This window comes from Charadrius vociferus, unplaced genomic scaffold (assembly GCF_000708025.1).
Source record: "Charadrius vociferus isolate BGI_N301 unplaced genomic scaffold, ASM70802v2 scaffold306, whole genome shotgun sequence".
In the NCBI taxonomy this organism is placed as follows: Eukaryota; Metazoa; Chordata; class Aves; order Charadriiformes; family Charadriidae; genus Charadrius; species Charadrius vociferus.
The window spans coordinates 1,579,507-1,597,946 of NW_009648963.1; the positions used below are offsets into that span (position 1 = coordinate 1,579,507).

At 36.5% G+C, this 18,440-nt stretch overlaps 1 protein-coding gene across 4 annotated transcripts in view; it reads right to left on the bottom strand.

The window, feature by feature from the left end:
* PROM1 (prominin 1) overlaps positions 1-18,440 on the bottom strand; it is a 58,943-nt gene that overhangs the window by 9,355 nt on the left and 31,148 nt on the right. For 3 of the 4 annotated variants that reach the window (XM_009887629.1, XM_009887626.1, XM_009887627.1), the window contains 13 exons: positions 17,045-17,108; positions 14,632-14,721; positions 13,102-13,319; positions 12,621-12,695; positions 11,403-11,466; positions 9,471-9,630; positions 7,254-7,406; positions 6,295-6,418; positions 5,713-5,816; positions 5,213-5,297; positions 3,698-3,844; positions 3,355-3,426; positions 738-830 (listed from right to left, as the gene is read on the bottom strand). In XM_009887629.1, coding sequence (XP_009885931.1) covers positions 738-830; positions 3,355-3,426; positions 3,698-3,844; positions 5,213-5,297; positions 5,713-5,816; positions 6,295-6,418; positions 7,254-7,406; positions 9,471-9,630; positions 11,403-11,466; positions 12,621-12,695; positions 13,102-13,319; positions 14,632-14,721; positions 17,045-17,108 — 1,449 coding nt within the window. Of the gene's footprint in view, positions 1-737; positions 831-3,354; positions 3,427-3,697; positions 3,845-5,212; positions 5,298-5,712; positions 5,817-6,294; positions 6,419-7,253; positions 7,407-9,470; positions 9,631-10,757; positions 10,767-11,402; positions 11,467-12,620; positions 12,696-13,101; positions 13,320-14,631; positions 14,722-17,044; positions 17,109-18,440 lie in introns of all 4 variants that reach the window. The other variant, XM_009887625.1, reaches the window with a different exon arrangement.

Below are 18,440 nucleotides of genomic sequence, written 5' to 3' on the forward strand. Positions count from 1 at the left end.
TTTTGTAAAAGAAAAAAGAGATGCGAATAATTAGGAGTTAATTAGGAAGGAACAGCATAGAATCAGAGTGGAACAGAAGACCTAATGCTTTTCTACAAGAGGGCTTTGATAGGGGCAGAAATACTGTATCTGATGCTAGGATAAACTAAAAGTGTTCATGTTATGTAGAGGAAAAACCAACACCTAGCATGTATGAGATTCACAGCCTGATACTATACAAATCAGTGCCTGGCAAAATCAGGCAGAAGCAGCCCTTTCACACCTTTTACAGTATCAGTAAAAAATAATTTTCTTTGCCTCTAAATACTACTGTCCGGAGTTTCCAACTCAAATACTGTTAGGAGATTGCTAACTCCAAGAAATAAAGCGTGAAAGCGATAACTGCTTTTATTACTGAAGACAAATGGTAAGGAAAAAAGAAAATGAGTGATGTAGGGTTAGAATTTTGTAAAGTTCTCCCCTGCTTCCTCTTGTATTCGTGTACAATCACAAATAGATACAGAAAAAAACAGGGAAGAAAAAAGTCATGATTTTAGATGGTACTAAGAAGTAATAGTACTATAAGTACAAAAACTATTTATTAAACACATACTTAACCAGATTACTTTTCAGTGACACATTGCAAATGCCATCTGTACTTATATATTAGCAAAAGTCCAGGTTTCTAAACTGTATTTAAGAGATTTAGAGATTCATATTTTCTACAAATACGTTTTAATATTACTTTAATATTTTACCATAGCTTGCTCTAGTGGAACGACTTGCTGGTTATGAATCATTCGAATGTTGTTTGCATGTCCTTTTAAGGCATTTTCCAGTGCTCCTTTTGGCTGCAAAAAATGCAATTATGCAGTATTGTTCAGTAGTCTCAAAGCTTTACAGCAAACCGAAAAACAATGAAAGTTGCAAATTATACTCATCTGCTGCAGAACAGCTGATGCTAACAACGGGTTATGGCAAATTGAATTCCTCAACACAAGGAAGGGAAAAATCACCATATTAATAATTCAAGCCTCAGCAACCAAAACAGACATATTACACTGCTTTTCTGGCTATAACATTATCAGCACAGGTTAGATGGAAGAGAATTTTCACATGGTGCACTAAGTCATTTTAAATACAGAAGAGCGAGCACAGCCCCCTCTCACTCGCCACAAGCCAGACTTCATCGCAAGAACCCTGCAGCATAGCACCCTGGCTGGGATGAGCATTTCCCAGTCATGGGAAATTCTGGATTCTCAAGTCCAGATGCCTGCCTAGAGCTCACACTTGTGATATACTGTAAAATCTGATTTTACTCACAGAAATACATTTCTTTTCCATTTCCATTTGGAGGCAAAATCACTTGGCTCCCTGCACAAACACTGCTAGCTCCATTTTGGAAGTGTAATAATGGCAGACCTCAATGCTCAGAGATGTGTTTGCTTCCAGTGAAGAGTTCACGTAAGCGGTCAGCTGCGGTCACTGAGCAGCCTCGGGATGCTTCCTCTGCTGTACTGACAAGCTGAATCCACTTACCTAATAACACCCAGGGGTGGTAATGCTCCCTCCTCCATACCCTGATCCCTTGGTTTGATGCAAGTTTTATTCCATTTGCTCCTTCCAGTGTAAAAACATATGTTCAATTTTGTGTAAGGTGCCAGAAAGCGCAAACTATACACCCAAAGTTAATTAATTGCAAAAGTTTTTAGTTTATTTTTTAATTGATTGTTCTTGTAAACTTTTAGAGTTCTTGTAAAGTTTAACTAAGTGGGATTATAAAATTCCCTTGGAAACCAGTATCAATTTTGAGACAGTCTAACTTTTGTGATATGTTGTATAGTTATAGGGGGTTTTTTGGGTTTTTTTTTTTTTTTAGACATTTAAGAGATTACACTAAATAGCATCACAAGGAAGAAAAAAAACTGTACACTGTGACAGTGAAAACATTTAATACCGTATTTTTCTTTATCTTTTATATGAAGAAAATACTCTGACTGATCTATTCTCAAGTGTAATGATTCCTTTAGATTCTATTACAAAAAATAATGAAAAAATAATCTACCAGCAGAATATATTTTCCTTTATGGAGCTAGGTGGAATATATCTTTAAAGAGACACCTTAGAGGCAATTCCATGCAAGATATAACATGCTTGAAGAACCTCAACTTTCACTTAGAAGACAGCCCCAAAACAATAGCAAAACATCCCTGCCTGTATAGCCTTTAGAACAGCACGGTAAAAATTGAAAATGGAAGTGAAGTATGGTCAAAGCTACTGGTACCTGTCCAAGTTAGCAGACAACCTGCATGAGTAAACAGACAATGTGCAGCTTGCTCATGGTGCTTGGAGAGGATGCTAACTACAATACAAAAAAAACTAAAAAACAAAACAGGAGCAGCCTAACCTTGATGTAACTCCCTGTGCAGCAGAAAAAAATAATAATGCAACAGGTGTAATCAAATTATGCAAAAAGCTGGAATAAACACACCAGGATCCTCTACTAGTGCCCTCGTCTCCCTGGAGTAGGTATGGATATTTGATAAATTCCAAACAGCACAGTCTCACACTGCTGTCTGTGTCCCTTGGTGATCCAAGCGATTGTAGTATGTATGCAGCACAAAACTCTCTCCCCCACATTGCAATGCAGGAACATTTCTTGGGCCAATGTCCAATCTAGTGTCCAAACTATGACTCTCATTTTGAAGAGTAAACAGGGAAGTGACCTTGACATGCAGACAAACATATCAACTGAATATTCGCTATCTGTTAACACAGCCGTATCATTCTGCAGATTCATTCGCAGGCAATGTTGTAGCTATACCCTCTGACCACTGTCTGTGTGTTTGCCTTCAAAAAGCCCTTCAGAGCAGACAGAATCTCTTTTGTGCATTCTCCCTCCACAATGGAGCCCCAGTTCTCATTAGAGCCTTTACGAGCTGCCACAGTATTAATTTTATTACTAATTGCAAAATCTTCTGCTCACTAACTGAAAGAAAATTAATTCAGATCATCTTCTGCATCATAATTTAACCAATTTTAATTCCAAATGGGACCCTAAAACATACACAGCACCACAGGAAATACTCAGAGTATCCCCCTTATTTCTCAAGCAAACAGTGGAATTTAAGAAATTACACTTCCAAAGCAGAAATTGTACAAACAAGCATACAAAAATCAATAATTAGCAACATGTAAATACAGCTCGCATGCAACAGTGTTCTTGAAAGTTTTTCCTTATGTGGCAATGCATCATGTATACAAGTGTCTGAAGTACAAGAATCCTCCCATAGGAAGTCTAAATCCTTGGCTATGTTTTTATACTTATGTAAACAGTACAGTTTATATATTATGGTATTAGTGAATTAAACTTACCAGCTGGTCTGCTCTTGCTTCTAAGTCATTAGCAAATGACAGGAGATCAACCTTGGTAACGCTTTTATTGATCTGAAACAAGATGTGAACAGCAGGGAAAGAAAAAGAGTACATTATTACTGCATATACAGACTGCTTGCGCTTAACCACACCTACTTTGCCTGCCCTTTATTTCTTTAAATGTTTATTGACCTTAACTTCTGAAGTGCTTTTGCTCCAATTTTTACAATTTTTCAAAACACATCCTTTCACACAAAAGCAGATTTTTCTGTTTTGTCCATTGTTAAAGAAACTTTTCATTTTATGCTTTGTCCCAGTCATGTCTCTAGTTTACTAGTCTCACCTCTGTCAAATACGCTGCAAAGTTTATCCCTTCTATTCCTGAAGAGCTGAAATTCAGAAGATTCTCCTTCCCGATTTCATCCAGCAGAATGATTTTGCTGAGGTTTATCTGAATATGTTCAATTTTAAGTGCTACATCTTCTGTATACTGAGGGAAACAAAATAAAGCACAAAAGTAGTTTGCACCCAGTCCATATTCCTCTATAGCCACCCCCTACCCAAAAAGCATCTTGTTTTTGCTGACTCATCATCACTTCCATGAAGAAGCACGCATTGATTTTTACTTACACCAGTTTAATTCAATTAGCTTTGATAGAATCCACCAGGTAACATTCTTCCCTGATCTGCAAGATCCACACAGTCTAGCCATGCCATGTTCTAACCTACTTACGCATCTTTCATACCAATGAATTACCTACCTGCCTTCCATTACATTTTAAGCAGGCTTCTCTGAATAGATGTTAGATCCTCCTAAAAGGAGATGGAGACTAAACAGAATCCTCTTTCCTCTCCGGGAATTGTTATCTTTAAAAAAATTTCAGTTATACCCCTGTCCCTGATGAAGGAAACCCAGAGAATTCAGTATGTGACCGATGGCCAGGACAGACACTGTCTGCTGTATTAGCCAGAGGACTGGATGAGACTCCTCTAAATATATTTAATGGTGACTAAACGTGACTTGCTTATTGTTACCTGAAGGCTTCTTGCATTACACTCAAATCTAAAATATTAGCTGTCCTGAACAGGCAGCAGAGCAATAGATGAGGAATCTGGAAACCTGACTTCCTTTCCAGCCTCTACCAGTCTGTTGCAGAAACTCAAAATATTTTTCCCTCTTAATGAATCTTCCCTGTTCCTTTTAATTGTATATTATTTGGGGCAAGGAATGTATCTATTAAGTGTGGGTACAGTGCCTGGCAGAATGGAACACAGATCCCCTAGGGGTTGCTGTAGTGAAGATCAGTATTACAGACAACCCCAAAATTAGCAGTCACATAATGGCAGTGCAGTCATGTATTATTACAGTTTAACTGAAAAGTTTTTGTTTTATTTCAACCCCTTTCTCACTGAAATTGGAACCATTCTTAGGAGCACAGCTTATCGCATCCTGGACCAACATAAATCTCACTGGAATCAGAAGAGAACGCACCAAGAAAGGCATTTATATAAAGAACAAAACTCTCATTAAACACTGTAAGCAGCCTTTGGAAGATGCTAGACTTGAACCTTCTATGGAAGTTTCAAAATTAAAAACATTATTATCAGCAGCCATAAAAAAAGCACATCAGAAAACCTTCCACAGCCCACTGAGACTGGTAAAAAAATCTTATTTATAAATGGATTTCTTTTTTTTTTTTTTTTCAAATTAGTTGGACAGTTCTTGCCTCCTTGTAGGATGTATTGTATATAAAACCAAAATCCCATAAACCCCAGGCATGCTATATGGTGTTTAAGAGCAAACACCTCTCCAGCCTTCAAAAATAATCATGAACTCACTCATACTTTCTTTACTTACCATACTAACATTTAGAAATTCATTGATATTGAACAGGTGTTCTAGGTGAAGGGAAGTATAGATTCCTTTGTTTTCCTTGCAATCACTATAAAAATAAAAATACATACATCAGCCTAAAAGCCACCTTGAGCATCAAGTGTTAAAAGAATGATCAACAATGTTTTCATATTCTAAGAAAATCAGCCCTTTACAAAAAAGTTCTGGCTATATTTTTTGAAGGTCAGTCTATAAGAAAACAAGTCATTAACCATTTCTGCTGCTCTCAAATACGCAATATATTTTTTCAAAGAGCTCAACTAGTATTGTTATACAAAATTACTCTAAGACTACCTTTAATAATCCACACATAGGAGAAAATTGCTTTTGTTAGAGATTCACTAGAAAATCAGGATGTCTTCAGGAACACGTGCGATTTCTGCATGTGCTTGAAATATGAAGCGTGGAAGAAAGCACAAAAACTATGTATAAATGGAATTAAATCTTAAGTGTAACTTTAATACCTGTACACTTTCTCAAAAGTCAAGTTAATATTTGGATTTTTAAACAGGAGGCCAGAGAGATAGTTTTTCCAGTGTTGATTTAGTAAGTAGGGAGTATCCAAGACCTACAAGAAAAAAAAATGTAATGTTACTATAACAGTTAACAGTAATATTAACAGTACTATTACAGTTAACAGTAGTGTTACTATAATTCTGAGTTTTCAATTAATGAATTTATTCATATGCCATCTTTTGACACATACCCACATCTAAGCTTATCACCCAATAATGGAAATACAAGCAAAACAGCTAATTCAACCTCTCTGGTGCAGAAAGTGAATATTAAAGCTCCATGTCACCAAGAAATGCTGAATCACAGAAAAAAAAAATCGTCAAAGGAAGCCAGGCATGTAGGATTTACACTGCAAAGCAAATTAAACTAAGAAAGGATCAATGTCTCTATTCGATGCGTAAGGGGAAAGCAAAACCAGACACAAACTCACTTGAAGTGTCCCATAAAAAATAATATGCTATACATAAGTGACAAGAGCATCAGGACTCATGGGGATTCTATTCATTGTTTAATAACTTGAATAACTTCACCTTGAATAAAGTTTTATCTTCAAAGGGCTCACAGACCAGTTTTTCTACATTTCCACCTGTGACAAAAGTGAGCACCACTACAATCATCAGCAGCCAGGAGAAAAGAAAACTGAATCCAACACCACTGAAAAAGAAATAAGCCCAGTAAGTTTTTGCTTTTTAAGAACAAAATAAATATACTTCAGGCAACAGCAAAGCCAACAGTTAGCAGCTATAACAGATATATAAAAATTGGTAGATGGTTGCAATACCTGCTTTCCAAATATGTTCTTGCGCTCTAAAATATCTTACACATTTCAGCCCTGTTAAGTCTTCAGCTAAAGTGCATCTAAAATGCTCACACTTGCATTGGGCGTGAAAACTCTTTCAAGGGTTAAGTTTAAGAGCCAAAAAAGCATGTAATTTTCTTTTTTTAAATTCAATTCTCTAGACTTGTACTATCAAAAGAGTTTTAGGTAGATTTCAGATGCAATCTTTTCTTACACCCAACATAAACGACATTAAGCCACTCCAGGGAAGTTCCAAGAGCAACCCCAAACCGCCTAAAGTTCTCTGAGAAAGTAAATGCTTCTTGTCTCCTTGTGCGGCTTTTTTTGCTTTTGAGCAAGTGCTCAAGCGTACTAAAAAAAATAAAAATTTCCTTTATATTTTCAACTATCTCTTCCCAGTTTTTGCAATTTCCAAATGGGCTTACACAGAAATTCATTAGCTACAGCACTTGCCTTAAAACAGTAGATTCAGAGGTTTTATCCTTCAGCTATGATGCTCAATGAAAGAGCAACCCAAAATCCCCAAGTCCCTCAATGGAAGTACATGACATTAATATTTATTTTTGCTCTATTTTTTTCAGCACATATACACAGGTAATGAAATATTCTTTTCATACATATGTACTTCAAAATGATTAAAAACAACCTTCTACAGGGACCTTTATTTATTCAGCAATAAGTGAAACTTACGCCATAAGAAAATTTCCTCCTGTGTTGGAGATGCAGCCTCTGGTTGTTGGAGAAGAATGTTTATCATAACCACAGGTGCCACATAGCAGGCCAAGATAGAAAAAGACCAGAATCAGGACCACCATGCAGCACAGAATGAGACAACCAAGCCACCTAAGGAATAAAAGCCAAAGTGCTTGGTTATTAGCATGCAAAGAGCACACCGGAGACCTGCAGAATACATCAGGCAATACTGTATTCACAACTGGCCTGCTCTTGGTTCTGTTTGAGCAACAAACATTAGCAACGAAAAAATGCTTTTCCTACATTAGCATGCATTTTGGGCCAGAAGATAATTGCTGTTAGATTATAGACAGCTGCTACTGAAGTGTTGGGGAACAAACATCACAGGAACAAGGTGTTCCCAACTCCAGTTACTGCAGGTGGATTGCACTGAACTGTCAAAGTGCTCCAAGTGGAACAAACAGTGACTCAGAGGAGGCAGATGCTCAATCAGTAATTTATTCAAGCAGCAAAGGAGAAATTTATGAACGTGGACTGGCCATTGGTCATGAAGTACGTAACCGCTTTTAGCGTAAGGCTTACTACTTTTTGCACACAGTATGTTAGGCTTGTAATTGTAAATAACTGTATTTAAGGCTATTAAAACCTAGGCTGTGTGTATCTTTGTTGGAATGCTTTCAATGTATGTAACAGTTAATGGAACTTGATCAGGAGAAAGATCTTGCATAGGAATTGAACTTTCATTTTTATTAATTAAATTGCGTAACAGTTCTATCTGTCTACATATTTGGAGCACATCCATTTATTCACACGTTCTATATCTCATTCTAGCCTTTCCCCCCTCTCCTAATTCCCTCTGCTCTTCCTTTTCCTTTTTGTCACTTCTCCCATCTTATATTTCTTAAGTTCCCTTTTCTCTTCCCTGTAGCCTTGCAGAGAGAAAGCAAGAACCAGAAAAACGAGAGAAAGGAATATCAATAATGAATATGCATAGCCAATAAAGAGAAAGGAAAACAGTAGTAAGTATTCTTTTATGAATGTGCTTGTCAGCATCAAGAACTAAAAATAATGCACCTGTAATTAAGAAAGGGATGAAGAGAAAATAATTTGGACAACTACAGGCTTGTTGCTTTTATTTGTACTTCAAGTACTACTATGTTAGGTTTGACAAGAACGGGTATTGAAGTGCCATGTAGATGAGCTATATTTCTCCACTTTTTTGAATCTAAATACAAGAGTAATAGAGGCATACTGCAGCAGAATGAAGCAATATATTTATTTGGTTAAATGCAATCTAAACTTCAAAGAAAATATTGATAAATTTGTCAAATTAAGGCTCACCACAAAAACTGCCAGGTAAGGAATGGGCTAAAGGCAAGGTTGTAAATAAGGTTCTTAAAGTTCAGTCTTATGCACGCTTTTATTTAACATTGCATTAAAGCCAGTAGCATACTAATTCCGTAGCAGTGAAACTGATTATGACACAATCATAGAAGCAATTATCAATATAGGATCAACTGAGTGTCAAACTGTAGGGAGAACTTGATAAGCTTGAGGACTGAAATGACTAAAACTGGACAAAGTTAAATGGTATGAAATGAAAAGCTTCATGCTTCAAAATGTGAGATTATTACTCAAATATGGGAGTCACAAGTCTCAAATAGGAAGAATATATTTTTCTCTATGTACAATCAACCCATGCATTCACAAGGACAAGTGCTACACCAGTAGGAACAAGCATGGGCGCACCAAGATTTCCAGGTGTGAAGCGAATCTGTGCTACTCCTCCTCTGTGGTGGAAAGGGTGCAATAAAAAGGGATTGGCTTCAAGGCCTCTCTGGTACTATGCTCTCGCAACTTACCTGCAACTCAACAAAAACAAGACCTAAATAAGAAGTCACCCTGGCATTGTGACACAATCCACTCCTTTATGCATTACATCTTTGACATCTACCTACATCTGTCCTTCCTGAAAAAAGCCTGAAGGCAGACAGAGTAGAAACTACCCCTTGCTCTGTAGTGGAACAGCACCCAGTTGTTGATTAGCTGCAGCTTTGGCTTTTACCAAAATGCCAGTAACAAACAATTGCCTTCTAGCATCTTCGTTTCACCGTGTTCACCATTAATCGTTCAATTGCCTTCACAGAACATCAAAATATTACAAAGTATTAACAAGAGGTAGCACTTCACTCCTGCCTTGTTTCCTGTACATACCTGTAGAAATCGTACTGCTCCACTACTGGAAAATAATCTTGAACGTATGCTTCACTCTGTGTAAGATAAATCGTCAAATCTGCTAAAATCTTCTGAACAGGGAGCGCTTTTGTGAAGGTAGTGATATTTGAACCAACGGATTCCAGCACATTTTTGATATCTAAAAGAATAAACATATTGCACCGTTACAGACTCATAGAAGAAACTTACATTCCATATACGCATTATAGAATGCTATTAAGCCATTTGCCACATGTAACAAGCAAGCCATGAAGACAAGCATGAGGAAGAGATAAGCAGGCAACAAAAACGTTGAGCTTCAAAGTAACACAATGGCATTTTAAAATGCACATTTTATTTTTAGCATTCAGTTTAATGATGAAAGATGTAGATGTCGAGCCAGAGTTCTCTCTTTCCTTTTGTTATAATGGATGTGTCACTTTTTATCTAGCCAGCTTAAATCTTGCTTTTCATGCAATATTGCAAACGGTAACACCGAGCAAGACAATTAGCCACTAAGTTTATGAAGGAGAAGATCAAAATCTATTTAAACTCCATCCCTTGGGAATACAACACTGTGAAAGAAATTAAACTGCCTATATTGAGAATCTATACTAGTTATTTTCAATCTTATTAAAAAAGATTACTTAAATAAATTCATTCCAATTAGTTAGCAACACTCTTGAGATAATGATCAGTTAAGCCTTTTTTCCCTCAAATTATGAACGAACACCCTACCCTATATGTACAGTTTAGATACACACTATTTAGATAGACAAAGACATGATTAGTTCACTTATTATACATATTGTCTATTTGTAAAATGCAATTTCTGTTTACTCTTCCCCTTTTTTCAACTTGGAACATACTTGAAATAGCAGGATGTATAGTATAGGTTGCTATTTGCTAGTATGCAATACCTTCCCTCTTTCTCTCTTTCTTGGACAGGTTTTTGGCTGTTTGTCTTGATGTGTACTCTACTGAATTCAACCAGATATCAAACTAGTAAAACTATTTTTTTATTTGATTTGTAACCCAAACTCAGTTTTTATAAAAACAAAACCTCAACAATTTATAAATAGAAAAATTAAGACAGCCTGTGTTTATACATATCAGCAGATACCAAAAATGAGCAAATCTGCACTAGATTTCCTAATGAAAACCATAATATAGGTTTTTAGAAAACTGGCTCGTTTTAGGCAAGTTCACACAGTATACTATGCTTATATACATACTGTGTTTCATTTGCCCAGAGGAAAAAAAAAAAAAAAAAAAAAAAAAACTTACAAGGAACAGCTGTTTATATATGCAGAACAGGTCCACAATGCAAGAACAAAAATTAAAACAGATTAGTATGCATACACTATTACCACATTTTATTCAAAAGTCAAGTGTCCAGGTACTGTCAAAGAGTAACAGTTTAAAACCTAAGTAACAAAACAATTAAGACAGACATTTAAATTATCCTTAAAGCATATTTTTACCTCCCCTTCACCATCCACTATATTTTAATACAGCAGCAGGCAGGTTTAGTTTTGGTTTTGTTTTTTTCTATCATCACACTCCTAAATGCATCATGGACACATCAGTCAAGGAAAATTAGCTTTTCAACCAAATAAAGACAAAACACCAGTATACAGTTAGGATCCTAAGATTTCTCATTACTTGAGCAGCAAAAAACCTAACAAATAAAACTCCTCCATAAAATACCATACGGTCTATTTTTAGAGTTAGTTTTGGGTCCTTGTTAAGACATAGTTGTTTTCTATGGGTTTTTTTGTGGCACCAAAAAAAATAAAAGTTTTACATTTCCATTTTTAATGATCTTTAGCCCAGAAAATATATTATCAATAAAAGAAAACAAAAACATCGGTAAGTGACGTAAAAACATGAACATTAAACAATCCAAGTGAAAAGATAGTTTATCCTCACCTGATAAAATGTTCCTGGTTTGATTCACCACTAAGTCTGGAGTATCATTAAATGCTGCATAACCCTAAGAATAAAAGTTGGAAAAACTCTAAGTCTTGCGTTTTTCTTCTGTTTATACAAGGAGTAAAAGTATACACATGCTAAAATGTGCATGGTAATACTATGAAAAATACATTTTTATCACTGCACGTTAGAAAAGGTCAAAGCAAAATAGGAAGTCAAATATATTTCAGATTCAGTTTGCTCTCCAGGATATTCCTTGAAAAAAATCTACATTTAAATACACACATGCAGTCACAATCATCTCAAACTCTATAGCACTGCTGCCTGTTAGATCCATCTCATACAAAACTGAGAACGCACATATGAAGACTCACTAAGTGAAAGCAGTTACTGTGTATCAGTCAAACACCTCTTCTTTGCCTTCTTAATATGAAACGTGTGTTACAAACAATAAAATCCAACTGCCTCTAAAGACACCACAATGCTTTCTTTAGTGAGAATGGGAAAGAAAAGGTGTAAACCGTGGCAAGCAAATTCAATAGCTCATCTGGACAGAAAGGAGAAGCCACTGCAGTGGATGCTGAAGTCTCTCACCTCCTGCAGGCCTGATACTTCAGAAGCAGGCAGGGGTCCGAGCCTTTGGTTTCAGAAAATGCCTTCTACTCCTCGCAAACGTTTTCAGATTGCTAGATTTTTAAACTGCTCAAACTAAGCTATTTTTTCTACATGAAAATCATGGTGTTTTGTGGATAGTCTTGCAAAAATGCTAACAGTAATTACATTAGGTCCATTGCACCAGATTCAAATTCAAATGTGCACATAAAAGAATTTGAAAGATGTATTTCAAAATAGCTGGAATACAATACAACTAATTAGGAGAGCGTGGATTTTTTTTTTTTAGTTTCAATCAGAAAATATAGAGCGTGGGAGTAAATCCATATTTCTGCCTTTTTGGTTTTTAAAGGGTTGTTCTTTCAAGCAGACAATTAGCAATACATTTTTGATCTCTAGTATCCTGGGGCTACAAAGCACTACATTCATACTTTCAAACATTAAATCTTGGCCAAACAATGGGATAATAAGGAGAGAGATCCACTGTGAGGCAGGATAAGGCGGGAACAAGACAACTCTGCTTGAGAAAGCCAAGGGAAAACAAGTGATACACAAGTATCCCAGTTTCTTAATTAACAATTTACAAGCCTGTCAAAAACATACCTTTTGAACCAGACTAGAAAGGTCTATTTTAAGGACATCATTGACCTTGGCAAGCTGTGAGCTCACTCCCGGCAACTAGGAAGCAAAAAGCATTCTTGAGTCACAACAAAGTAGTAGTCTTGCTAATTTACTAAATATTTCAAAGATAGGAGAGGGTAAAGAAACTAGAAAGATGATTTGTAGTAGAATCTTTCTAGCACACTCCTGAAACCTTGGCTGTACAAAAGTAAAGCTTAACCTCAGTATTTTTGGGAGGGTGGATTATTTCACTGCCCAGAGCAGCACTTTAACGTAGCTGCTTGACACACACTTTATCCTCTTCTACACAGAAGAGGAAAACAGTGACTGAAATTACCCAGAAACACAGAATAAGGGAAGGTCACTTATCTCACAAGTGACAGCACACACCGAGCCATTAAATTGCAGAGATACTACTATTCAAGGTAATCACACTGTAAGAGTCCGAAAAATATTCTCTTACCCCACTAAAATTGGCATTGATGTTCAGTTGATTTAATGAATTCCTGATGATATTGCAAGTTGAGGCAGCCTGAGCCACAGAGCATGCGGAATCATTGAGGGTGTTGCTTAGATGCATTTTAACATCTGTCAAGTTTGCATGAAGCCTCTCTGTTCCCTCCTGCAAAACCTCTGCAGAGACACTCACATTTTCCAGTGCTTCCTTTGTTTCTCTGATGGCTGCAACGATGTAAAGTTTTTTTAAGAAAAAACTTTAGTGAGAAACCAGTCTATAGATACAGATATGGAGAGAAAGTACACAGGCATAAATTCTGTGATATTCTTAGCAATTCTGATTTAAACAACCCTGCCTCCCTCCCAGAAAAAAAACCCTAACACAGAATATGTATTTATTGCACATAAAAATACATTACTTACGTTTTCCTACAAACAAATGAGTGTGCTCAGGTTACTTTTATTGAGATTCTATCCACTCCCCAGATGACTCTCTTCTAAACTTTACCTACCTCTCCTTATCCAGTGATTTCAGTAAAGAACTTTAATGCTTGGCTGTTACAAATTAAAAGAAAGCCAATATTCACAAAACAGTATTTTCAGTACTTTGATTATAATCCAACTCACAAACTATGTAGCTGCAAGATGAAAGGGAAAAAGATAATGTCGCATCAGCAAGCATTAATGAGTGTTCAACACTGTCTGGCTTTAGATTTCACCCCAATGACACCAAACCAAAAAACCAACCACTGAACAGGTGTTTAGTAGACAAAAAACCACACAGATACAACTAAAAATACACAAGTTACAAAAATAAAGTGCACTTCACACAACACAAGTTTTTATTGTATTTTTTACCTTTGATAGCCCTTTCCACTTTGACTTCAAGACAAATAAGAGAAATAAAGCAAAAAAGGAGAATGATGACGAATGAATAAGAAATAATTCATGGGTAAATAAAAAACCAAAGTGACTAAAGTTCACTTTCCCTTTGCTCTACACGATGTATCTGATTGCTGGAAAAAAACCTTAAATAGAAATAATAGAAGACTATTTTCTTTAAAAGGAGACAGACCTAAGCATGAGCAAAGACACGATGAAGAAATGATGGCTAACACTCTCACAATAGGCTTGGCAGTGTACAGGAAGGGGCCATTCTATGTTCATTGCCTGATCTGTTGAAGAGTATCCTGCAAAGACCTATGCACAGCTCTTAAAGCACAGTTTTCCTAGTATCCCTAATATTCAATGGCAAGGAACGACCACCTGCAGCAAGGAATTGGGATTTCATCTCTCTTCAATGACTGTTGAAACTAGGTATCAACAATGGCACATAAATCTTGATTTAGTTTTTAAATATATTTATAAACCTCAAAGTATCCGAAATCCTCAGTTTAAAAGAAACATCAAAGCATGTAGAAAAATGGTAAGTTAAATCATGGTACTACTTAAAGCCATCCCATGCTGTGCACTAGAAAGATGATGCCTGTCTTACCATGGCAACAAAACATAAATACAACAATATGCACATCTTTACCTCCTGCCATTGTCAGAGCTGCATCAAGTGCGGGACGCACTTCTTTTCCCAGCTGTTCTTGAACTCTGCTTCCAAGCAATGGTCCAACATCTGTAGTACCGAGAGAGAAAAAACCCATTACATACCACTTCTATTTAAACTACCTGTTAGCACAGGTGTTGTCAGAGTCTTAGGTAACAAAGTATACATATATTATTAAAATTTCTTTAAGACCTGACAGAACTTAGTGACAGAAAACACAGGAACACAGTTCTCCTTTAGCTAGGTACAGACCTATAAATGAAAAAAGTAAATCAAAATATGGAGGAGAACATTCACTAGCACTTGGCCATATAGGTAAAAACACATAACATTTCAACAAACTCCAAAATACATATTTCATTGCATTTACTACTTCTTTGGAATCACATTTTTTTTCCCCACAATCTATCTTAAGGAGGTCCAACATCTGGACAGGAAATTTGTGGCATACTCTTTCACTACACGCTACGTTTTCATAGCACAAGAGAAACAAGAAAATGAATTCTTTTCCTTTCTCCTGTTCCTTATGTATCCAGCAATGTCAAGGTCACCTGCAACCCAGACCTGCCAGCCATCTCTGCTGAAATCCCTTAAGCGTGTTAAGCACATGTCTGCCAGTCCCTCCCCCTCTCGCAGTGCGTTCAGCACTGATGCTCTCAGCACTGATGCTCACAGCGCTGGCTTCATGCTCACCCACTGCTATCCCCTCCTCCAAACCCTCCTGCCTCACTGTCCACAAGCAGAAATGAAGCTTAGTTCAGCAAGGCGACAGACAAATGCCGAGAAGAGTTTGGAGAAGCATCTTGATGTAACATATCCTTTACGTAGTTGCTGGGTCCCCTCCGTTTTCAGATCACAGCTTTCAGAGTTTTCTTTTTGCTCTTGATGAGACAGGAATACCGCATGGTACAGAAGCATCCATTACTGTCAGCACTGTCATATCTGGCTTGGGATGAAAATTTTTATCAAGCAGAAAACATTTTTCAGCATCTCCTTAGGGTGGGCAAACTGAACTCATCTACGTTTCTCTTGAGGTTGATGCTACTGTTGATTCCCTTAGAATTAAATCCTTTTGTCCCCAGGTGTCACACACTTAATTCTGGTATTTCAAGGAAATAAAAGATATCTTTGTTTATTGATGAGCACTCTCATCCAGCTAGGTTCCTGTTAACTAACATATTAAACTGGCATTGAGAACAAATAAATATTTAATCTGAAATTTCATTTGGAGTGCCTGGGAAGTGACAAGCTAGTACCTGAACTGCAAATGTCGATTTACTATTATTATAGACTTAAAGATGACACACATTTTTGCAGACCAGAATGTTCCTGCCTAGAATTATGTAGGAAGACTACTACTACTACTTCTTTTGCAACCACATTCAATGTGTTTTAGTAGCCTTATATAGACAAGGCACATTGACTTCAGAGTACACCAAGCTGGCTGCATTGAAAACTACCTTTAAAATATATTTTAAACCTAGACAGAAGCACAGATTCTGGGCATGATAAGTCAATTCATGATAAGTGGCATGCTGCCACAGTTGCATAATTTGATCCTAGCAAACAATCCTGTTTAAAATAGGTTTTGGTATTTCTGTATTTCACTTCAGTCTCAAATGCAGACCTGTACACATTTATTAACACCTGCTAACAGTGCATCTTGAATTCTAATCTGCACTGAATATGGTCAGCCCTTTCTATTATTATGAGTTTTGGAAAGTGATGCTTAAATTAAAAAACAAAACAAAACAAAACAAAAACAACAAAACACATCAGTGATTTGGTTGTTTCTGTTTACTGAAAGCTTTAACAGGTGATGATGCCTCCTATTGTAACTGTGCTGAAGGGGAAAGTCCAGCAGTTGTATTTCAAGTTTTATCTCCTGCTTTTCAACTACGTTAAGCAGCTTTAGAAAGAAGATAAGCTTATACCTCAACTTCTAGCTGAGTAGAGGACAAAGGTATCACAACAAAAATAAACAAATACAGATCTCTCTCGCTTACTGGAACCATCAAAACAGCTAGTAGCTCTGTTCCTTGACATTTGGCTCCACCGATAAAAAAAAAAAAAGATTAATAATATTCTAAAAAAGCATGCAGCATTAGTGGTTGCTGAACTATAAAAAGGAAAATAAAATATTGGCCTGACTTATTGTATAAGCAATTTAATAAAAGATTTTTATTTCAGGAAACAATTACACGTGCGCTCTGAGACATTTTACGTGAAGAGAATTTTAGGTTTTAGTCTCATTTACCACTAAGAACAGCACTTCTGCTTGAAAACCATATTCTTATAAATAAAATTTCACTTTGCATTATGAGCTAATTATATCATCTTACTGGAGTCTTTAAATACACGTCGCTAACTCCCTTTAAATCAAAGTACTTACTATTTAGGTCAGAGAGTGCTTTATCCTTAGTTGTGTTGTACTGGCTCACCAAGTAGTCAATTTGCTGAAAAGAAGATGATAACAAAACTATTAAAATAATTGGAAAAATGTAACGCTTTTAAATAATGAGTCAAACTGCCACTTTGAAACAATCAAAATACTTGTGCAAACCCCCCAAATCCTGGTGCTCTGCTCTTTTCAGTTAACTAAGTATTTTAAAACCTTGCTTGGCAGAATGTATATGTAACAGTATATATACACAACTGTATACATAACAGTATATATATAACAGTATATATAACAGAACATAATACAAGACATGTTTAATTGCGAAATCTACTTAATTGGAACATCTCTGAGGTAAATGATTCAGCTTAAAAGTGTTAAATAGCAGGAACTGTGGCCTTATGAAGGCCTCAAGTCAGCAAGGCCAATAAGGTTGTGCATGTCTTCATCTCTGTTATTTGATTTTCTAGTGGCATTAGCTCTTCTTTCATGGAGAAACAAATGGCAAGTTGATGGGATGGTAATTTTGAAGCAATTCACCAACCAGACTGGCTTGTATCAGGGCTGCCCCTTAGAGCTTCTCTTGGGGAAAGGAGATGGCTGCTCTATATTAACGCAAACAGATTTCCTTACTGCCCCGGTGGATTTGGCCCAGTCACAACTTGCGCTCTACCAAGTCACCGTAACAATGAGAAACAGCAACTTAGTTATCACCAGATCCTGGGCTTGGACAAAACGCTATCAAGGAACCATCTCCAGCAGAAATCTTACTATACCAATTTTGAAAAGACATTAAATAACCTTCACCGATTTCCACATGTTTAAAATAATGCATTACAAATCCTACCCCAATTGAGTTAAAGTAATGTAAAGGTTAACACACTTGACAAATGGGGTTCCAATTTTAAATGTGACTCAAATGTGTACCAAAGCGTATATGACTTGTAGTCTCACACTTTCTGTGGAGTAAAGAAAAAAATAACTGACAAAAAAACACCCTCAAACCAACACACAGCAGTGGATGTAATTAAATGACAAAGTATAAGGCAGAACTTCTTCTAAAAAAGAAAAAAAAATAATTGTGAGTTTCTCACCGAGAAGGCTGTAGGTATAATTTTTTTGTTTGTTTTGTCTTCCTAGGCTAACCTGAGGACTAAAATTTTGCAGGGCTACAGGTTTTGCATTGTCTCCAGCAACGTCACGTACAAAAGGCGATTCTGTACAACTAATAGTGTTATCACTCAATACTCCTACTCTGCAAATCTTGTATGACGTGAACTCTTAACATGTGACTTCTTTTTACAAATCCTCTTACATGCTGTACACCTCATACTGATGAGTCAAGGACATCAGTTAGGATTTCATGGCTTTATAGCCAATTAGTTGGATT